The 24,057-nt window shown below is 45.1% G+C and overlaps 1 protein-coding gene across 1 annotated transcript in view; it reads right to left on the reverse strand.

The window, feature by feature from the left end:
* The window catches only part of vwa5b1 (von Willebrand factor A domain containing 5B1), a 163,656-nt gene that overhangs the window by 96,522 nt on the left and 43,077 nt on the right, over window positions 1-24,057 (reverse strand). Inside the window, exons 4-6 of the mRNA XM_063033000.1 lie at window positions 21,677-21,896; window positions 17,388-17,542; window positions 15,182-15,313 (exon numbers count right to left, since the gene is read on the reverse strand). Coding sequence (XP_062889070.1) covers window positions 15,182-15,313; window positions 17,388-17,542; window positions 21,677-21,896 — 507 coding nt within the window. The remainder of the gene's footprint in view (window positions 1-15,181; window positions 15,314-17,387; window positions 17,543-21,676; window positions 21,897-24,057) is intronic.

The following is a 24,057-nucleotide window of genomic DNA, read 5'->3' on the forward strand; positions in this document are numbered from 1 at the left end:
GCCGAAAAAGCAAAAAATATTTGGAAATAACTCTGCTGACACAGAGTGCAGTTGGACATCAATAACAGCCGGCAGGGCTCTCCTGTGGGAGTATGACCAACCATTTTCATGTGGGAAAGGCTTGATAACATATTGCCACAAAATGTCTGAATGTCCTGATGAAGCGTCTCAGCTCAAAATATCAACTGTTTATTCCTCTCCATAGACGCTGCCTGACCTGCTGAGTTCCTCCAGCGTTGTGTGTGTGTGTTGCTCTGGATTTCCAGCATCTGTAGAATCTCTTGTGTTTACGGTTTAGGGAGAGAGGGGAAAGATTTCGAAGGGACCCGAGGGACAATTTTTTCACGCAGGTGAGTATATGGAAGGAGCCTCCAGAAGAAGTGGTTGAGGCAGGTACAAGAATATCATTTCAGAAGCACTTGGCTAGGTACATGAAGTGGAAAGAGTGAACTAATACAGTGAGACATAAACACAGGAGATTCTGCAGATCTCCTGTCTGCCCTCACCTATCATCCCCCTCACCTGGCTCCACCCATCACCTCCCGGTCTCCATCTCCATTCCTACTCACCGTTCACCCAGCTGTCTATCATCCCCCTCACCTGGATCCACCCATCACCTCCCGGTCTCCATCTCCATTCCTACTCACTGTTCACCCAGCTGTCTATCATCCCCCTCACCTGGATCCACCCATCACCTCCCGGTCTCCATCTCCATTCCTACTCACTGTTCACCCAGCTGTCTATCATCCCCCTCACCTGGATCCACCCGTCACCTCCCGGTCTCCATCTCCATTCCTACTCGCCGCTCCCCCAGCTGTCTACCATCCCTCTCACCTGGATCCACCCATCACCTCCCGGTCTCCATCTCCATTCCTACTCGCCGCTCCCCCAGCTGTCTATCATCCCCCTCACCTGGATCCGATCGTCACCTGCCATACCTTACTCCAATTCTTCCACTTGCCTCTTCATACCGATTACCTCCTCTCTAACTTTCAGTCCCAATGAAGGGTCACGGCCTGGACAGTTGACGATTCATTTCCCTTCACAGATGCTGCCTGACCCACTGAGTAGTTCCTCCATCATCTTGTCTGTTGCTGAATGTTCCTGGTCTTCTGCTGCTGCCGCCCGTCCACTTCACGGTTCAGCATGTTCTGCGTTCAGAGATGCTCTTCTGCACACCACTGTTGTAACCCGTGGTTATTTGAGTTACTGTCACCTTCCCGTCATCTTGAATCAATCTGGCCATTCTCCTCTGACCTCTGTCATTAATAAGGCATTTTCACTCACAGAACTACCACTCACTGTACGTTTTTTTTTTGATTTTTTTGCACCATTCTTTGTAAACTCTAGAGACTGTTGTGGGTGAGAATCCCATGAAATCAGCTGTTTCTGAGATACTCAAACCACCCCATCTGGCACCAACGACTGTTCAACGGTCAAGGTCACTTACATCACATTTCTTCCCCATTCTATTGTTTGGACTGAACAACAACTGAACCTCTTGACCATGTCTGCATGCTTTTATGCATTGAGTTGCTGCCACATGATTGGCTGATAAAATATTTGCATTAACGAGCAGATGTACAGGTGTACCTAATAAAGTGGCCACTATCACTTTTCTCGAATGAATATATCGGCACACTCTCGAATGGACCAGTGTAAAAACACAGTTTGCTTTCGATAAACCAGGCTTGAGGTTTGATTGGCCTGCAGTGGTTTCAGCTTGAATTCGGTGGCCAGTGGAGTGTACATTCAGTGCTGCATTGTGAGGTATGACACTGTCAAAGAGGATGAGGCCCTCCATTGGTCAAGGTCGACCATGGATGTTGTGTCCTACCTGCCTACGTTGTTGATGCAGCGCCATCAGTCAATGCACAAGCAATAGCAGTGCTTTGTGGCGAGCAAGCTGTTGCCCATGTAGCAAGCTCGCCCTCTCCAAGCAGCCGATCAACCCAAAGGAACGGCAGAGACTGACACTGGCAGCATTGCAGGAGTTGCCAGTCAGCATTGACCTCAATGTAGGACTGTCTTAGAGACTCCAGCTCCAGACCGTTCTTGGGTTAACTCAAGAAGCCTTCCCCATGAGTGCATAAAGATGCAAGGCTGCGGAGGTTTGAGATCAGAGTTTTCCTTCTCCTAGATGAGCTGCCAACCTCGGCTGACGAGCCTCATCTGCCCGAACGACTGGTTTTAAGGCGCCTGTAACCCGCTTTGCCCCTTCTCCTGTCAGTAGAAATGGTTCCTCTGGGCTTAGTGGCTAAGCCGCACGTGAAGACCGGGAGCTGGACTTAGTTGTTAGAGACTATTTGTGTCATACACTAGTAGGAGCATTTAATAGGTAATGGGAGCTTGTCACCATCACTGCCCCCAGCTATAACAACCTTAAGGAACCTCAGAGAGGATAATGAACCTGCATCTTCAAGTTTTCGTGCTACATTCAGACAGGCACAGTCACGTATTGGTTAATGTAGTGCTTTGCAGTGCTGGTGATCAGGGTTCAATTCCTACTGCGATCTGTAAGGAATTTGTACGTTGTTACTGTGGCTGTATGGGTTTCCCCTGGGTCATCCAGTTTCTTCCCACAGTCCAAAGACATATGGATTGTTAGGTTAATTTGTCCCCTGAGTAGGGTTGCCAACTGTCCTGTATTAGCTGGGACATCCCGTATATTGGGCTAAATTGGTTTGTCCCATTCGGGACAGCCCTTGTCCCGTATTTCCCCGGCTAAGGTAGAACGTTCCTACGAAACCTTTCGTGCCGAAATGGCGTAAAGCAAAGAAGCAATTACTATTAATTTATATGGGAAAAATCTTTGAGCGTTTCCAGACCCAAAAAATAACTTACCAAATCATACCAAATAACACATAAAACCTAAAATAACACTAACATATAGTAAAAGCAGGAATGATATGATAAATACAAACTATATAAAGTAGAAATAATGTACGTACAGTGTAGTTTCACTGAGCAGAATCGCCAAAATCCGATTTGTGGAAAAATAAGTCAGCACATACACGCATGCGCACGTCCTGTATGTACACGTCACGCATGCGTACACGCGTGCCCGCACAAGGCTTCATGGTCATGGTAGTCTTTCTCGGGGTAAACACAAGAGTCCTGTATTTGACTGCTACTTTTGTCCCTTATTTGGGTGTGAGAAAGTTGGCAACCCTACCCCTGGGTGTAATTGGACAATGCGGGCTCATTGGGCCTGAAGGGCCAGTGCAGGCTGTATGTCTCAAGAAATAAAATAAAGAGAACAACATATTTCCCTGTATGTTTCTATGTGTGGTGATAACTCCATTTATTTATTTACAGATACAGCACGGAACGGGCTGTTCTGGCCCAGAAGGCCACACCACCCAATAACCTACCTATTTAACCCTGGCCTAATCACAGGGCAATTTACAGTGACCAATTAACCTAACAACCAGTACATCTTTGGACTGTAGGAGGAAACCAGAGCTCCTGGAGAAAACCCACGCACTCATGGAAAGGACGTACAAACTCCTTACAGATGGCACCGGAATTGAACTCTGAACTCTGGAATAGCACCGTGGTAACTGCTACGCTACCGTGGCACCTCAGGCCACACACTCCCACGGCCACCTGAGGACCCACCAATAGACAACCCCTACGGTCACCTGAGGACCCACCAATAGGCAACCCCTACGGTCACCTGAGGACCCACCAATAGACAACCCCTACAGTCACCTGAGGACCCACCAATAGACAACCCCTACGGTCACCTGAGGACCCACCAATAGACAACCCCTATGGTCACCTGAGGACCCACCAATAGACAACCCCTACAGTCACCTGAGGGGTCACCAGTAGACAACCCCTTAGAAGAACATCACACTCAACTAGAGTGATCATATTACTACTACTACACTGCAAGCACTTTAAGCCACTTTCTAAAATACTGTTTACATTGTAAATATATGTTGATATTTATGTATTTATGCACAATTTATTCCATATCTGTACTTTACCCTCTAACTTTATTTTTATGTAATTCTTTATTCTTTATCAATGTTGAATGTTGTTTTCTTTTGCAAGTCACGTCATCGCACCACAGCAAATTCCTAATACATGTAAATGTATTTGGCAAGTAAAGTTGCCCCTTGATTCTCGATTTTCCATCTCTGATTCCCCCAGAGTCCGGCACAAACTCTGACTGCCTCTGCCTTCAACCTTCTGAATGACTCAGCACCTACAACTCCCCAGTGGAGAAAACTCCATGAGTCATGGCTTTCAGAGAAAAAAAATTATGCACATCTGCATTTAAAGTGCCCAGTCCTTGATCTGAACCTGATTCTCACCTCTTTCCCCATCAGGAAAAACTACAACTCAGAATCTACCCCGTCAAACCTCTCAGGCTTGATTCTATACAATTTCAAGTTCAAGTTTGTCATTATCTGGCTGTATATATATACAACCAAATGAAACAATGTTCCTGTGGACCACGATGCACAAAACATATATCACACAAAGCACATACGTCACCTCTCATTCTTTTAAATTCCAGAAGAGATCCTTAATCTTCTTATGCCTGTCTTGCCAAAAACAGCCACAGCTCTAGAATATTCAGCTCCTAGCCTTATAACCTTTCAATCATTGTGATGGTTATTAAATTAATTCCAGTTATCAGTAATTCATTCATTCATACATTTAGTTGCAAGTCGTCTATCTGCACTTGCTTTGTAACTACAACACTATGTTATATTCTGTTTTCTTTTTACCAATTTATGCAGTGATCTGTCCAAACCATACCAAAAGCAAAAAGGTTTTCACAGTATCTCACTTGTGGTTGTGCGATTATAATGTTAGAAACATAGAAAAGCCACAGCACAATACAGGCCCTTTGGTCCACAGTGCTGTGCTGAACATGTACTTACTTTAGAAGTTACCTAGGGTTACCCATAGCCCTCTATTTTTCTAAGCTCCATATACCTATCCAGGAGTCTCTTAAAAGACCCTGTCGTATCCGCCTCCACCACCGTTGCCGGCAGCCCATTCCACACACTCACCACTCTCTGTGTAAAAAACTTATCCCTGACATCTCCTAACGGATTGGCTATTGGTAACCCCAGGATGTTAGGGTGGATTCCGTTGATGGAGAATGCCTGTACGTGACTTTGTTTAATGTGGGGAGGCTGATTCATGGGCAGCTACCATGTAGTCCTCGACAGATCAGGGTCAGGGCTCAGTGACGTGGAGTACAAGGTGACTGGGGCACGTCAACACTCCAGCCTTCCACCTTTGTGATCCGTCATCTTGCGCCAGCTCCACTGTTGAGAACTTGGTCAGATCGTTCATGGTCTGCAACCTCCCCCTTGACCTTATCGCCATCAGGAGCTGTGGGCCAGGTGGCTAAACTTCAGATGGCAGACAAACCTCTCCACCACGCCAAGGTGACAATCCACAAAGAAGAGTATCTCAGTACCTGTGACAATAGTAATCCTTTTCCAAGTGCTTTCTTGAATTCAGAAAGAGTGACTTCCATTCTGGCATTGATGTACCCGCATCATCCTGGGGGTGAAGTCTGAAGTTGGAGGTCTGATGTCTGTGAACCCGAGTACATGGGGGAAGAAGGACTGGAGACCTGGAGGGGGCCTGTGTTGGGGCTGGAAAGCCTGTCAGGGTGTGTGGGAGGGATGGGAAAGGGGCTTGTTTTGCTGCTGGTGTCTTATTTTGATTTTGCTGCTTGTGTTGTTCTGCAGACGTCCAACATTGGTGCTGGCACGTGTGGTGACACTTGTGGGCTGCCACCAGCACGTGCTTGGCTGTGCTGGTTGTTAACACAAATGACACATCTCACTGTTTCGATGTACATGTGACAAATAAATCTGAATCTGCCGCTGCATTATGGCCTGTGTACCATTCACTCTCTGCTCATCACTGACAGTATAACTACTCCGCACCTTAACGTTCTCTCCTCCCTCGTAAAGGTCTAAAAAAAGGCAATGTTAGCATTCGTGTCAAGTGAACTAGAATATAAAAGCAAGGACGTCATACTGAGGCTGCACTTAGGGTGCTGTGAGCAGTTTCAGGCCCTCTATCCAAGAAAGGATTTGCTGACATTGGAGAGGTTCCAGTGGAGGTCCTCGAGAATAAAAGGGTTAACATATGAGGAGCGTTTGATGGCTCTGGACCTGTATTCACTGGAATTCAGTAGAATAAGGGAGGATCCCATTGAAGTCTATCGAATTTTGAAAGGCCTAGATAGGCTGCTTCTTATGATGGGGTAGTCTAGTACCAGAGGGCACAGCCTGAGAATAGAGGGGCGTCCTTTTAGAACAGAGATGAGGAGGAATTTCTTTAGTAGAGGGTGATGAATCTGTGGAATTCATTGCCACAGACGGCTGTGAAGGGTAGTCATTGGGTATATTTAAAGTGGAGTTTGATAAGTTCCTAATTAATCAGGGCATTAAAGGTTACGGGCAGAAGGCAGGAGAATGGTGGTTGAGAGGGATAATAAATCAGCCATGATGGAATGGTGGAGCAGACTCAATGGGCTGAATGGCCTAATTCTGCTCCTATGTCTTATGGTCTTCATGTTATTTCCCATCAAAATACATCGACCAGCATCAGGAGGAAATATCACATCAAGAATATCACAGCATTGTGGGCTGAAGGGCCTGTATTGTGCTGTAGGTTTTCTACGTTTCTAAGAGTATACCATGTCAAAGTTACAGAGACAAACTATTAACAACACTGACCGTTATTAATATTCTTCAATCAATTGTGTTGATGGACTCTCGGCACACAAAGGCAGATATAATTTTTTATCAATATCCCTGTATGGATGACATTTGGAAGCCTTGTGCACACTCAGAATCGTTTCCAGTCACTGGACCCTTTCACTATCAGCCAACAAGAAGATATTTTGCTTTTTATTTTACTCCACTGCAGACGTTTAATGCACAGACCACGGACTGATTAGTATTCTCCGCACAGCCAAGCTGAAGTTGCTGAATTTTCAGGACACGGTTCACTGGGGTTTGGTGCAGGGAGCTGATCTCGTCGGCTGTGTCTGTCATTGAGGATCTCCACATGCCCGCATCTCATTGCCACCATCAAGAGGAGGTACAGGAGCCTGAAGACACACACTGAATGTTTCAGGAACAGCTTCTTCCCCTCCGCCATCAGATTTCTGAATGAACAATGAACCCATAAACACTACCTCACTATTTTTGCTCGCTTTTTGCACGATTTATTTAGTTTGATGTTATACAAAGTTTTGCACAGTACCGTAGTAACTTTATGTATTGCACTGTACAGCTGCCACAAAAAAAACATGACATATGTGAGTGATGATAAACCTGATTCTGATCTGGGTTTCTGTTGTGGACTGAGAGTGGGAAGAGGGCAGGGAGAGGGGAATCATGGTTGGGAAAAGGGGAAGGGAGAGGGGAAGGATTGGGAAGCACCAGAGAGACATTCTGTAATGATCAATAAACCGATTGTTTGGAATCAAATGGCCTTGCCCGGTGTCTGCACTCGCACCACCCTGTCTCCCCACCCCCTGGCACTCCTTCTCTGCCACCTGTCCCACACCCCTCCCGTGGCATTCCACCCTCGCTATTCCCAACATCCTTTACCCCCATCAGATCTATGAACTTGCTTCCTGCTCCACATTGACAAATACAGTACTGTGCAAGAGTCTTATTGAAATGTATAGTTTTTATTATTACACTTTGCAGTGTACTGCTGCTGGGAAGCAACACATTTCATGACTCCTGCACTGATATTAAACCTCATTCTGTTCTGCTTCTTGGTTCCGTCCTGCCGAGCCAGGAGGCTGCCAGTGACAACAAACTCCACGGAAGTGACCAGAGGCTACTTGAACGCCAGTGTTGAGTGAGATATCCTATGCACAGAGTTCAATTCCCTCAAGTCTGGTCAGAGTTTTGGACAAAGAAAGCTAATGGCATGCTGGCCTTCATAACAAGGGGAGTTGAGTATAAGAGCAAAGAGGTCCTTCTGCAGCTGTACAGGGCCCTGGTAAGACCACACCTGGAGTATTGTGTGCAGTTTTGGTCTCCAAATTTGAGGAAGGACATTCTTGCAATTGAAGGAGTGCAGCGCAGGTTCACAATGTTAATTCCCGGGATGGCGGGACTGTCATATGTTGAAAGATTGGAGCGACTGGGCTTGTATACTCTGGAATTTAGAAGGCTGAGAGGGGATCTTATTGAAATATATAAGATTATTAAGGGATTGGACACGCTGCAGGCAGGAAGCATGTTCCCGCTGATGGGTGAGTCCAGAACCAGAGGCCACAGTTTAAGAATAAGGGGTAGGCCATTTAGAACGGAGTTGAGGAAAAACTTTTTCACCCAGAGAGTGGTGGATGTATGGAATGCTCTGCCCCGGAAGGCTGTGGAGGCCAAGTCTGGATGCTTTCAAGAAAGAGATGGATAGAGCTCTTAAAGATAGTGGAATCAAAGGTTATGGGGATAAGGGAGGAACTGGATACTGATAGTGGATGATCAGCCATGATCACAGTGAATGGCGGTGCTGGCTCGAAGGGCCGAATGGCCTACTCCTGCACCTATTGTCTATTGTCTATAATTTCACAGAAATAATTTAGTTAAATAATCAAAAACAAACATACAGAGTGTTAATGGCAAAACGTACAAAATGCTGGAGAAACTGCAGGTCAGGAAGGACCTATGGAGAGGAATGAACAGTCAATGTTTCAGGCCGAGACCCTTCAACAGGACTGGAGAGGCAGAGGGGAAGTCAGTGTAAGAAGTTGGGGGAAGAGGAGGAAGAAGTACGAGATGGTAGGTGATAGGTGAAATCCGGAGGGCGGGGTGAAGTAAAGAGCTGGGAAGTTGACTGGGGAAAGACATAAAGGGCTGGAGAAAAGGGAATCTCGTAGGGGAGGACAGAAGGCCATGGAAGAAAGGGAAGGGGAGAGGAACACCAGAGGGAAGTGATGACCAAGTGAGGAGATAAGGTGAGAGAGGGAAACAGGAATCGGGAATGGTGAAGGGTGGGGGAGGCAGTTACCAGAAGTTCGAGAAATCGATTTTCATGCCATCGAGTCGGAGGCTACCCAGATGCTGGCAGTCCAAGGTGTTACTCCTCCAGCCTGAGTGTGGCCTCATCACGACAGTAGAGGAGGCAGCTGAGGCCACACTTCACCTGTGAGTCTTTTGGGGTCATATGCTGTGTCCAGTGCTCCCAGGGTGGACTCCTGTATATCGGTGAGACCCCTTGTAGATTGGGAGACCGTTTCACTGAGCACCTCCACTCCGTCCTCCAGAAGATACGGGATCTCCCAGTGGCCACCCATTTTAATTCCACTTCCCATTCCCATTCCGACATGTCAATCCATGGCCTCCTCCACTGTCGTGATGAGGCCACACTCGGGTTGGAGGAACAACACCTTATATTTCGTCTGGGTAGCCTCCAACCTGATGGGATGAACATTGATTTCTCAAACTTCCAGTAATGGCCCACCCCCACTTCATCATTCCCCATCACCTTTTCCCATCTCTCACCTCATCTCCTTGCCTGCGCATCGCCTGCCTCTGGTGGTCCTCCCCCCCTTTTCTTTCTTCCATGACCTTCTGTCCTCTCCTATCAGACTCCCCCTTCTCCAGCCCTGTATCTCTCTCACCAATCAACATCCCAGATCTTTACTTCATCCCTCCCTCTCCCAGTTTCACCTATTCCCTTGTATTTCTCCCTCACCTTTTAAATCTACTGCTCATCTTTTTTCTCTCCAGTCCTGCCAAAGGGTTTCAGCCCGAAATGTTGACTTTTCTATTTTCCATAGATGCTGCCTGGCCTGCTGAGTTCCTCCAGCATTTTGTGTTGACACTCTGCCAGATGGATTCTCTTTAGTTCAACCTGGCAGCAAAGCCCGTTTCAATTTGTTCCACTTATCAGTGAATGCATTGCCTCCATTGGTGATGACGCAGTTTATTTTGTTATGCCTAATGAATCACAAAGGCACCTGTCAGTCCCCTGAGCAAATCTCCCTATCTTTACTCGAACACAAGGATTGTCTGCCACTCAGTCTCATTGTTCAACGGTGAATCGCACTTTTCATTAGCAGGCAATTCACACACACACACACACACACACAGAAACATAGAAAGCCTACAGCACAATACAGGTCCCTCAGTCCACAATGCTGTGCCGAACATGTCCTTACCTGAGAAATTATCTGGGGTTACCCTTAATTTTTCTAAGCTCCATGTACCTATCCAAAAGTCTCTTAAAAGACCTCCACCACCATATCTGCCTCCACCACTGTCGCCAGCAGCCCATTCCACGCACTCACCACTCTCTGAGTAAAAAACTTACCCCTGACAACTCCCCTGTACCTGCTCCCAAGCACCTTAAAACTGTGCTCTCTTGTGTTAGCCATTTCAGCCCTGGGAAAAAGCCTCTGACTATCCACACGATCAATACCTCTCATCATCTTATACACCTCTATCAGGTCACCTCTCATCCTCCGACGCTCCAAGGAGAAAACACACACACACACACACACAAAGAGCATTGAACTTCTGCTACAACGATATCTTGTAGTTCAAATTGCAGTCCATACAAAGATAGAACATATACTCTGTGGCTGCTTTGTTAGGTACACCTGTACACCTGTCCTGTAATACAAATATCTAATCAGCCAATCATATGGTAGCAACTCAAAGCATAAAAGCATGCAGACATGATCAAAAGGTTCAGATGTTGTTGAGAATAAACATCAGAATGGGGAAGAAATGTGATCTAAGTGACCTTGATCATGGAATAATTGTTGGTGCCAGATGGGGTGCTTTGAGTATTTCAGAAACTGCTGATCTCCTGGGATTCTCGCCCATAACCGTCTCTAGAGTTTGCAAAGAATGTTGTGAGAAACAGGAACCATCCAGTGAGTGACAGTTCTGTGGGTGTAAACTCCCTGTTAATGAGGGAGGTCAGAGGAGAATGGCTGGACTGGTTCAATCTAACAGGAAGGCGACAGTAATTCAAATAACCATGACTTGTAACAGTGGTGTGCAGAAGAGCATCTCTGAATGCACAACACATCAAAACTTGAAGTGGATGGGCTACAGCAGCAGAAGACCATGAACGTACACCGAATGGCCACTTTATTAGGTACCTCTTGCATCTGATAAAGTATCCACTGACTGTAGAACACTAACACACAATACAGGTCCTTCGGCACATGATATTGTGCCAAATGATGGGCAGACCTGCTTCAGGCACTGATTGGTGTTGCTGGACATCAAATTTTTTTCGAAAGCATTGCTTCCTCAGAATTTGTTTTGTTATGATAGACCGCTTGAAGCTGAACACAAATATAATTTCAGACTACTTGAATCGCTTAGGAATTTGGAGGAAGAAGAAATTGATTTTTATTGAATATAATGCATTTAATCGCATAATGGTGCTGATGTTTTGCAATAGTTCAATTAAGCTATAAAAGTTTTGTTGTTGATTTTCATTTGTACTCGGTGTCTAAGGCGTCTTGCTTAGGTGTCCAACAATAATCAGCCAGGGTTGATGAATTCCAGTTGTTCTGATATTGTTTCTCCACGACCACAATGACCTGGTGGAACCTTTCACCATGCTCATCACTGACAGCGCCAAGATTTGCAAGGGAAGAAGTCCAAATGGGAATGCAGAAAATGAATCTTTAGTGACATGTTGCTCTCCATGGTTTTGTATGCTTGAAAAATGTTGCCGACCAGCTGCACATAATTTGGTGCCCTGTAGTTGCCAAGAACATTTTCAACAACATCTCTGAAAGCCTTCTGTGTGATTTTCTCCAGTGCCAATGGAAGTCTGTCAAATTGTCTGTCATTGATTTTTAAAAACGCAAACAACAGGAATTCTGCAGATGCTGGAAATTCGAGCAACACACATCAAAGTTGCTGGTGAACGCAGCAGGCCAGGCAGCATCTCTAGGAAGAGGTACAGTCGACGTTTCAGGCCGAGACCCTTCGTCAGGTCGGCCTGAAACGTCGACTGTACCTCTTCCTAGAGATGCTGCCTGGCCTGCTGCGTTCACCAGCAACTTTGATGTGTGTTGTCTGTCATTGATGACCTGTTTGATCTGTGAACCAACAAAAATGTTTTCCTTAATCTTGGTATCAGTTATTCTGACTTGAATTATGAATTGAAATAACAAATACAGGTGACTTCAAAAACATGGAGCGTGGCCGGAAAATTTCATGGTGTTTTTCCTGTTCAGCAGCTCAAAATCCATAAGATACATCCAAAAGTATTCAGGAAGCAAAATCTTTATTGTCCAGTGTATTCTCTGCGGAGCCAACCTACAACTGCTGAATTTTCAGGCCACGGTTCACACAAACTTATGCAGAGAAGTAGGTTTGACAACAGTCCCATTGGCTAACTGTCCAGTAATGCATCTTAGAGTGGCTAAGAAGGCATATGGTTTATTGCCTTCATTAGTCAGGTGACTGAATTCAAGAGCCACAAAATAAAGTTGCAGCTCTATAAAACCCTGATGGACACTTGGAGTATATGTTGTTACCTGCTCAAGGAGATCTGTTTTTTTGTGAGAATGATATAATGGTCTTTTGGAGGTCACCTGATGTGATTTTCCCGCTGATGTGAGGTCACGTGATGACATGTGCCCCGTGACTATATAAGGGTCGACCCAGGTGATGCAGTAGGTTTTTGAGTTTGTAGATTTCCAGGTAGAACGTGTTGTGCCTCCGTTTCTGTTGCGTGTTTGTTTTTGTGACGCAGTTTCATTTTTAAAACGGAAGGTGCGTTCTCTTACGAGATTTGTATTATTGGACTGGGAATTTGTGGCTGGAAGTGCCAATTTACTCAATTCCGACAGTATTGAAGGGAGAGTGAAGAAATTCATCGAAGTGAAGGATCGAGAGAAGTCGGCATCGTTTGGCAGTTTAATAAAGAATCGACCTTACTGAGTCTTCGTTGGAGAGAACCTGCATCAAGATAACTCTTGCAAAAGGGCAATGAGTTCATGCAAAAAAGTGCTCTCTCTCTAAAAGGAATTTAAGATTGGTCAATTTAAATTGTTTATTTTTGGCATCGGGAATCCTGTGGACAGAACTGGCAGTAAAGGTGCGTCTGTGAAGAAATCCTTCTCTAGAGAAGTCTCTCCCAAATGAACGTGTAAATCCGTTTGACTTTCGAAGTTATCGCTTTAAGAACTGTTTTCGCATTTAACACTTTAAGAACCAGAGCCGAGTGGAGTTGGTGAACGGCTGCGTACCTGTTAATCTCCGGTTAAAGTTTTCCTTCATTTTTTCTCTCCTCTTATCGTTTATACGTGTTTAATAACTGGTTGTTTTTATAAAACCTGTCTCGATTAATATTCGTTGTTGCCGGTTACATAACAGTGTTCAACTTCATTACAGGAGCAATGTGGTAGCTTTAGGGTGGGTGCAGAGGAAATTTACCAGGATGCTGTCTGGATTAGAGAAAACGTCTATTGAGGATAGGCTGAGTGAGCTAGGGATCTTTGGAGTGAAGGAGGATGAGAGGTGACTTGATGGAGGTGCACAGATGATAAGAGGCATAGATCGAGTGGACAGCCAGAGACTTTTTCCAGGGTGGAAATAGCTAATACAAAGGGCATTAATTTTAAGGTGATTGGAGGAAAGCACGGATGGGATGTCAGAGTAGTGGGTGGGTGGAGCCCCCTGCCAGGGGTGGTGGTAGAGGCTGATACATTAGGGATATTTAAGAGACTATTAGATAGGCACACGGATGAAAACAAAATGGAGAGAAGGGTTAGATTGATCTTAGAGTGGGTTAAAAGATCAGCACAACATAGGTCTACAGCGGATGCAATCTCACTGGCTGTCCACTTGGCTTTGGATCACTTGGACAACAGCAATATGTATGTCAGACTGAAATTTATTGATTACAGCTCAGCATTCACACCATCATCCCCTCAGTACTAATCAACAAGCGTCAAAACCTGGGCCTCTGTACCTCCCTCTGCAACTGGGTCATCATCGGAGAACACAGTCAGTGCCGATCAGAAGTAACATCACCTCCTCACTGACAATCAACACTGGCACACCTCAAGGATGTGTGCTTAGCCCACTGCTCTACTCTCTCTACACCCAGAGCTGTGTAGATAAGCACAACTCAAACACCATCTATAAATATGCCAATGACACAACTACTGTTGGCAGAATTTCAGATGGTGACAAGGAAGCGTAGGGAGTGAGACAAATCGGCTGGTTGGCTGGTGTCACAGCAACAACCTCGCACTTAACGTCAGTAAGACCAAGAAATTGATTGTGGATTTCAGCAGGAGGAAGTCAAGGGAACACCACCAGTTCTCATCAAGGGACCAGAAGTGGAAAGAGTGAGCAGTTTCGAGTTTTTGGTGTTAACATCTCTGAAGTTCATTCCTGGGCCCAACACTTTGAGGCAATTATGAAGAAGGTACGACAGCATCTAAATTTCATTAGTAGTTTGAGGAGATTTGGTATGTCACCAGAGACTCTAACAGATGTACTATGTAAACAATTCTAACTGCAGAAAGTTGTAAACTCAGCCAGCTCCATCATGGGCACTGGCCTCCCCAGCATTGAGGACACCTTGAAAAGATGATGCCTCGAAAAGGCGGCATGCGTCATTAAGGACCCCCATCACCCAGGACATGCCCTCTTCTCATTGCTACCATCAGGGATGAGGTACAGGAGCCTAAAGACACACACTCAACATTTCAGGAACAGCTCCTTCCCCTCCTCCATCAGGTTTCTGAATGGACAATGAACCCACGAACACTATCTCAGTATTAGTTGTTCTCATTTTGCACTACCTATTTAATTATATATACTGAACCTATTTCTTATTGTGATTTACAGTAATTTTTTATGTATTGTACTGCACTGCTGCCACAAAGCGACAAATTTCATGACGAATGTCAGTGATTAAAAAACCTTGATTTTGATTCTGTAAGCTGGCTGTGCAATCATGTTCGATGTTAATTACACCGTCCTAGGGAGAAGATTCACAGAGCTGATTTTGCACAGCTCTGCCCCTGGGATCATTAAAAATTAAGCAACTGGGACATCCCGGTTTCCAAATCTTTTTAGTTCTGTGCATGATGAGCCGGTCTGTTGGCAGGGCTCACAGGTACAGTTTATCACAGATCGCACGGACCAGAATTTAAAAAAAGGAAACATTTCCCAACCGCTGGGATGAATGATGATCTCCACAGGTCTGTCGAAGGTGTGTTTTTCTGCCAAGGTGATCGTCACGCTGCTGGCACATATTGCGGTGGGGTCAGCGTCAGCGCGGATCGAGTGCGTCGGGCTTTCCACACCTGCAGAGGACAGAGTCCGAGGGTCAGTCAGGGCTACCGGTAATGGCTTCCACACCAAACCAAGGAATGAGATAACCAAAAGAAATAAAGATTCTGGTTACAGTCATCAAGGAGAAGATACAGGAGCCTGAAGACACACACTCAACATTTTAGAAACAGCTTCTTCCCCTCCGCCATCACATTTCCGAATGGCCCATAAAACCATGAACACTACCTCACTATTTTTTCAGCATCTATTCATCTATCTAACACTGACTGTTTATTCCTCTCCATAGATGCTGCCTGACCTCCTGAGTTCCTCCAGCATTTTGTCTGTGTTATCTATCACAATCTACCGCAATCTCATTGTCTTCAGCAAGGACGATAAAGTTCTTTTCTATTGTATTGTATACTATCTGTCTGTCTCTCTCCACGTCTAACTCTCTATATATTTTTGTAACTTAGTGACTTTTTATGTCTTGCGTGGTCCTACTGCCAGAAAACAATAAATTTCATGACGTCTGTCAGTGATAGTAAACCCTATTCTGATTCCTCATTCTTCTGAACTCTGAGGTTCCAGTTTAAAATCAGACATGAATGTTCAGTCCTTGATCCAAAACCCCGTTTGCCATCGGATTTCTGAACGGTCCACGTTCCCGTGCTCCCTCACCATTCCTTTCTTTTGCACTCTGCATTTATTTTCTAATTGGTGGTATTTTTATGCCTTTGCCCTGGCCTGCTGTTATAATTTCACATTGTAAAGGTTACATGTCACGTCCTGTATGGCGGCATAGCGGCCCTACGGTGCAGTAGTTACCAGCGAGTGGGGTTCAGTTCCCACTACTGTCTGTAAGGAGTTTGTACGTTCTCCCCGTGACCGCGGGTGTTTCCTCCGGCCGATCCCGTTTCTTCCCACATTCCAACGATGCGTGGGTTAGCGTTAGTGAGTTGCAGGCATGCTCTGTTGGTGTTGAAAGTGGACTGCCCCCAGCAGATAAGACCGTAAGCCATAGGAGCAGGGTTAGGCCATTCGTCCCATTGAGTCTGCTCTGCCATTCCATCATGGCTGATTTATAACCATATAACCATATAACAATTACAGCACGGAAACAGGCCATCTCGGCCCTTCTAGTCTGTGCCAAACTTCTACTCTCACCTAGTCCCACCAACCTGCACTCGGTCCATAACCCTCCATTCCTTTCCTGTCCATATATCTGTCCAATTTAACTTTAAACGACAACATCGAACCTGCCTCAACCAGTTCTGCTGGAAGCTCGTTCCACACAGCTACCACTCTCTGAGTAAAGAAGTTCCCCCTCATGTTACCCCTAAACTTTTGCCCTTTAACTCTCAACTCATGTCCTCTTGTTTGAATCTTCCCCACTCTCAATGGAAAAAGTCTAACCACGTCAACTCTATCAATCCCCCTCGTAATTTTAAACACCTCTATCAAGTCCCCCCCTCAACCTTCTACGCTCCAAAGAATAAAGACCTAACTTGTTCAACCTTTCTCTGTAACTTAGGAGATGAAACCCAGGCAACATTTTAGTAAACCTCCTCTGTACTCTCTCAATTTTATTGACATCTTTCCTATAATTCGGTGACCAGAACTGTACACAATAGGATTTATTGTCCCTCTCAACCCCATTTTCCTGCCTTCTCCCCGTAACCTTTGACACCCTGACTAATCAAAAATCTATCAACCATCACTTTAAAAGTACCCAATGATTTTGCCTCCACAGCCGCCTGTGGCACTGAATTCCACCCATCTCTGTTTTAAAAGGATATCCCTCTATTCCGGGGGTTCCCAATGTGGGGCCCATGGACGCCTTGCTTAATTGTATTTGGTCCATGGCATTAAAAAAATTGGGAACCTCTGCTCTATTTGGAGGCTGCATCCTCTGGTCCTGGACTTCCCCACAAAAGGAAACATCCTCTCCACATCCTCGGACTGTGTTGGTCATTGATGCAAATGACACACCTCACTGTGTGATCGTCAGTGCTGTAAAGCGTGACACTACCCCGAAGCCCAGACCCTGGACAAGTGGAGAAGGGTGCACAACCCACAAGAAGAGTGACTGTTTCCAGCTCTGACCTGCCAGCAAGCACGGTGCTCGTATCTCAAGGTGAAAACTGAAGTCATACACGATGGCGTTGGTGACCTCATCATCCACGAGCTTTGCTAAACACAGCGGGCTGCCAGTCTCCTGGTGCTGTTGATGGTTTGAGCAGCAGCGCTGCCTATCTCTCCTGGGAACACATGGAATTCAAAAGGCTGGTTAATATTGGCAGTTTGGGGTAATTTTATGTTCTTAACAAATAAAATCAGGCATCACTCTCCATTCTAAACACAAAAGATTCTGCAAATACTGGTTTTCCAAAGAAACGCATGCAAAGAGCTGTGGAACTCAGCAGGTCAGGTGGCATGTATGGAAGTGAATTAACAGTCGATGTTTCAAGCTGAGGTGCTTTAAAGTCATAGAAGAATATAGCTTAGGAACAGGCCATTCGGCCCACAATGATGTGCCAAACCAACTAAAAAGCGAATTAAAAACACCCAAACACTAATCCCTTCTACCTACACCATGTGCATATCCCTCCATCCTCTTTATATCCATTTACCTGCCCAAACATGTCTTAACAGCCTCTACCACCATACCAGGCAGCACATTCCATCAAGGGTGATGGATCCGAGTCCATCATGTGTAAAACCCTCCCATCATTGAGAAGATCTACATGGAGTGTTGTCACAGGAAAGCAGCATCCCTCATCAGGGACCCCCACCACCCAGGCCATGCTCTCTTCTCACTGCTGCCATCAGGTAGAAGGTACAGGAGCCTCATGACCCTCACCACCAGGTTCAGGAACAGTTAGTACGCATCAATCATCAGGCTATTGAACCAGAGGGGATAATTTCACTCAACTTCACTTGCCCCATCATTGAAATGTTCCTACAACCTATGGACTCATTTTCAAGGACTCTTCATCTCATGTTCTCAATATTTATTGCTTATTTATTATTATCATTAGATTTAGATTATGAAGATACACAGTCCTCTTTTATTGTCATTTAGTAATGCATGCATTAAGAAATGATACAATATTATTTCTTCTTTTTGCATTTGCACAGTGTGTTGTCTTCTGCACTCTGGTTGATTGCCCAAGTTGGGCAGTCCTTCATTGATTCTGTTATGGTTATTATTCTATAGATTTATTGAGTATGCCCACAAGAAAAAAGAATCTCAGGCTTGTGTATAGTGACATATATGTACTTTGATAATAAAATTTACTTTGAACTTCATCAGGACTGTAAAGGAAGGGCGAAGAAGCTGACTCATTTTGGTCAGTGATAATAAGCCTGATTCTGACATTGTCTTACCCCCGTTCCTCCACTGGTGGACTCCCATCTGGCTGGGTGAATATAGAACCACAGAACTGTAGAACCATGGACAGCCAGGCCTGGTGTCGGACTGGAACATAGAACCACAGAACTGTGTGTTCGTCCGTCGTCGATGTCAATGAGGACCTCAACACCATTATGATGGTGTGGAGACAAGCGCGTGATTTGGATTTAAGTGAGAGAGAGTTGCGCAGCGTCAGCCTCACTCTCTCTTCCCAATTCCCATCTGGATCCAGTGGCAAGACACAGTCGAGATGGCTGGAGATGGGACTAGGCGCAGTGGATGACCAGGACGTCTTCTGTGTCTTGTCCTGCTCTACGCGTTCCACGATGCTTGCAGAGACTGCATTCTTGACCGTTGGACCTTCCATTGGTCTCGTCCGCTCATAGAAATGTAGAACCATGGACAGCCAGGCCTGGTGTCAGAGTGGGATTCTCTATTATGTGAATTGGGATTCCAGATTAGGAAATATTTTCAAATATGTTTATAACATTTGTTAGCTGAACATTTTTCAATTATTTATTAGTGTTTTAATGCACTTTAATAATATATTCTCAAAAATAGTTATGAGGATTTTAAATAATTTAAAGCAATTTTAATGGTTTTTTAATGCCTTGTGAAAGACGTCAGATCTGGAATACTGGAATTAGCTGAAAACTGTCTTTGGTTTTGCAGAGAACAGAGACCAGTACAGTACAGGAACAGGCCCTTCGGCCCACAGTTTCCGTGCTGAATACGACGCCAAATTAAACTAAATATCTTCTGCTTGCACACAATCCATATCTATCTATTCCTGGCCTCTTCAACTGCCAATTTAAAAGCCTTTTAAAGGTCACTATCCTGTTTTCTGCCACACAATTCCTGGCAGCCCATCCCAGGCACCATTCTCTGTGTAAAATGAATTTGCCCCATACATTTCCCTTAAACAGCACAGTAGTGTAGAGGTCAGCACAACGCTTTACAGTTCCAGTGACCTGGGTTCAATTCCCACCACTGTCTGTAAGGAGTTTGTATGTTCTCCCTGCGTCTGTGTGGGTTTCCTCCGGGTGCTCCAGTTTCCTCCCACAGTCCAAAGACTTGCATGTGGGTTGGTATGCTAACTGGTCATCGTAAATTGCCCTGAGATTAGGCTAGGATTAAATCGGGGGATTACTGGGCAGCAGGCTCAAAGAGCCAGGGGGCCTATTCCGTGCTCTATCTGTCTATCAATCTATCTAAATAAATAAATAAACAAACAAACAAATAAACCCCCAGCCCCCCCCCCACTTTCATCTTAAATGCATCTCCTCCAGTATATGAGATTGCCCACCCTGGGAAAAGATTTATACAGTCCACCCTACCTAAGGCTCTCACAATTTCGGGTCAGGGTGGCACTAAGCTGCACTATCTATCGATGGCCTGACTGTGTGTATGAGGGGGTAGGGGGTAGGTGTGAAAGGAGCTCGTTTTGCTGTTGTGTTGCTGTTGCAGCTTGTGGTGTTTTGTTAAACATTGTGGACAGGCTATATTGACACCGGAACGTGTGGTGACACTTGCGGGCTGCCCCCAGCACCTCCTTGGGTGCGTTGGTTGTTTATGCAAACAGCACATTTCACCGTATGCTTCAAAATACCTGTGATAAATAAATCTGTATCAGAATCTAATTTTACCATGTGGCGACCTCAGGAAACTGGTGAGGAGGGAAATGGATTCCACAATCCAATGATCAGGGCGCACACTCAAAGACAGGTAATCTGGTACAGGTAGCTAAGGCTCCTATGGAGAGCTGGTGAACTCCCTATCCTGATGAAGGCTCTCAGCCTGAAACGTCGACTCTTTATTCCCTCCATAGACGCTGCCTGACCTGCTGAGTTCCTCCAGCATTTAGTGTGTTGCTCTTGATTTCCAGCGTCCGTAAAATCTCTTATGTTTATGATTAGCTCTCCGTCTTCTCTGGCCTGGGGATTCTGTCGATTTCAGGTTCCTCTTCACTGAACTCACTCAGAACCAAAGGCCAAGGGTTTTACAAAACCTCAATAAAAATTTAACTTTTACTTTTCTGCCCCTGAAAATTAACTGGAATAAATGAAGTTTACAATTTTTACGTTCACTGTTTTATATTTTTACTCCCTTTTTTGCAATACTTATTTTATATATATAATTATAATATATTGTTTTTTTATTATTATGTACTGCTGCTGCGTTAGTCCATCATTAAGAACTCCCGTCACCAGGACATGCCCTCTGCTTGTTGCTACCATCAGGTAGGAGGTACAGAAGTCTGAAGACACACATGCAATGATTCAGGAACAGCTTCTTCCCCTCTGTCAATGAATCCAAGAACACTTTCTCACTCAATTTTTGTTCTCGTTTTGCACTACTTACTTAATTATAAAGTAAAGTAAAGGCATCCGTTAGTCTTGCGAGACCATGGATCTGTGCCTGGAAAGTCTTCACTCTGGGCAAGGTTGTATGGAAGACCAGCAGTTGCCCATGCTGCAAGTCTCCCCTCTCCACGACACCAGTGTTGTCCAAGGGAAGGGCATTAGGACCCATACAGCTTGGCACCAGTGTCGTCGCAGAGCACTGTGTGGTTAAGTGCCTTGCTCAAGGACACAACACGTTCCCTCGGTTGGAGCTCGAACTCACGACCTTCAAGTGGCTAGTCCAATGCCTTAACCACTTGGCCACTTGGCCATGTGCCCACACTATATATATATATATATATATATATATATATAAATAACTTACATTATTTCTTATTTTAACTTATGGTATCTTATATGATATTTTATGTATTGCAATGTACTACTGCCGCAAAATAACAAATTTCACAACATATTCTGGTGATATTAAGCCTGATTCTGATTCTGATTATGTTTGGGATTGTGAGTCCGATTCTGTTTCTGATTCTAATAGTAATCGACTCTGTTGACAATCGATTTTCCAAATCGCCTGTCCTGGCGGCTGAAATAATGTCTGACACAGCCGATGTACGACTTACCTTTTGAGGTGGCTTTCTGCGGTGGTCTGTGAATCGCTGCCAAGCGTAACCAGCGTGGGGACGTAGACAGACGGAAGCACCAGCCGGATGGTGCCGTTGGGCAAAGTCTGTAGCTCCAGCGAGGTGCTTATCAAAATGGTCACTGTTTCCAGTGGAGTGATTGTCCCCAGATTCACTGCAAACACTGTCCTCTCCAAGTCCTCATCCAGTACGAAGTGACCTGCCAGAGAAGGAAAACAAGCTACTCTCATCCTCAATATGAATTCAATTTAAATAGTGCGTTTCTTATCCATCAGCATTTCCAGACACTTAACTGAATCTGTTCATGACATTTCACTGAATGACTGGCCTTCCATACAGAAAAGGCTCACAGAGATATGGTCATATAATTGAAGGAACAATAGACTTATAGGCTTAATTGTAAGGTTGTTAATTAAGTTTTATTTAATTAATATCTCAAGAGCCAAAGTAACCCACATAAAATGCGGAAGGAATTCAGCAGGTCAGGCAGTATCTATGGATGGGAATAGACAGTCAACATTTCAGGGCAAGACCCTTCAGGATGGGAAAGGAAGGGGGAAGAAGGCAGAATGAGCAGGTGGGCGTGGGAAGGGGAAGGTGTACAAGTTGGCAGGTGATAGGTGAGACCAGGTGAGGGGGAAGATGAAGTAAGAAGCTGGGAGGTGATAGGTGGAAGAGCTAAAAGAGCTGAAGAAGAAGAAGGAATCTGATAGGAGAGGAGGGTGGGCCGTGTGAGAAAGAGGAGAAGGAGTTTCTGGAGAAGATAACAGGCAGGTGAGGAGAAGAGAAGAGAAGGGGCACGTGCGGAGACAGAGTACGTACAAAGTACAGCCTGACTCACTGACCTCAGGTGGAAGGCACTTGACTATGTTGCTTGGTTCGGATCAGGCCAAGCCTGTCCCGTTATGATTTTGTCAGTATCACTACACACCTTCTCTGTTCACCAGTCAAAATTGAGTCTATTGTCGTGTCTATGGTAGCTTAACAGTTAGCCTAACACTTTACAGTGTCGAAGATCCAGGTTCAATTCCCGCTACTGTCTGTAAGCAGTTTGTACCTTCTCCCCGTCACCATTGTGGGTTTCCTCCAGATGCCCCAGTTTCCTCCCACATTCCAAAAACGTATCGGTTAGGGTCAGCGAGTGGACAAGGGACTTGACCCAGACAGGAACGTGATTTTCAGGGCATGCTATGTTGTAACCGGAAGCGTGATAACATTTGCAGGCTGCTCGGACTGTGCGCCAGTTGATGCAAACTGGGACATCTCACAACGTTTTGATGTTTCGATATGTATGTGACAAATAAAGTGAATCTTAAACTTAAATATTACATGTGTGTCCGGGGACAGCGAAAAACTTGTAGCAGTATCACAGGTGCCAGATGCAAACCGTTTTCAAGAAAAGCATAATCTACACATAAGTAAATTATACAGAAATTATACAAGAAAGAAGACAATAAAAAATGTGAAAAAACTCCATTTGTAGTGCAAAGTGATCACACTGTTGCCATGCCGACTGAGTGACGAGGGTTGTGCTGGCTGGTTCAAGAACCAAATGGCTGAAGGGAGGCATCTGTTCCTGAACCTGGTGACGTGGGATTTCATGCTTCCGTACCTCCTGCCCGATGGGAGCTGTGAGAAGATGGCGTGGCCCAGACAGCCGAGATCTTTGATGATTGTTGCTCTCAGGGTCAAGTTCTTCATGGACTCAGGGTCTGAGGTCCAGGACTATTTTTTTTGTGTGACTATTTTACTGATATATATGTGCTTGCTAACTTATATGTGTTTTACGTGCCTTGAGCTGTGTATGACTGTTGGTACTGTGTTTTGTACCTTAGCCCTGGAGTAATGCTGTTTCATTTGGCAGTATTCATGGGGATCCAGGTATTAAACTTGAATTTGAGGCAGTGCCTCCTGTAGACACTACCGATGGAGGGGAGGGAGGTGCCTGTGAACTCTCCTCAGCTTTGGATACTTATCCACCATTGAGCACATTTGCATGGAGCACTGCCACATGAGAGCAGCATCCATCATCAAAGACCCTCACCAGCCAGGCTCTGCCCTCAGCTCACTGGCACCTTCAAAATCAGAATCAGCTTTAACATCGCTGGCCTGTGTCCTGAAATTTGTTGTCTTGCAGCAGCAATGCATTGCAGTACACAATAAAAACTATAAATTACAATAAGCAATATATTTGACAGAACTAAACTAGATAAGTTGGGCCAAAAAGAGAGCAAAAAAAAAGGAAAAAATATTGAGGTAGTGTTCATGGGTTCATTGTCCATTCAGAAATCTGATGGTGGAGTGGACAATGTTCCTGAATCATTGAGTGTGTGTCTTCAGACATCCGTATCTCCTCTTTG

Source organism: Mobula hypostoma, chromosome 25, assembly GCF_963921235.1.
Source record: "Mobula hypostoma chromosome 25, sMobHyp1.1, whole genome shotgun sequence".
Taxonomy (NCBI): domain Eukaryota; kingdom Metazoa; phylum Chordata; class Chondrichthyes; order Myliobatiformes; family Myliobatidae; genus Mobula; species Mobula hypostoma.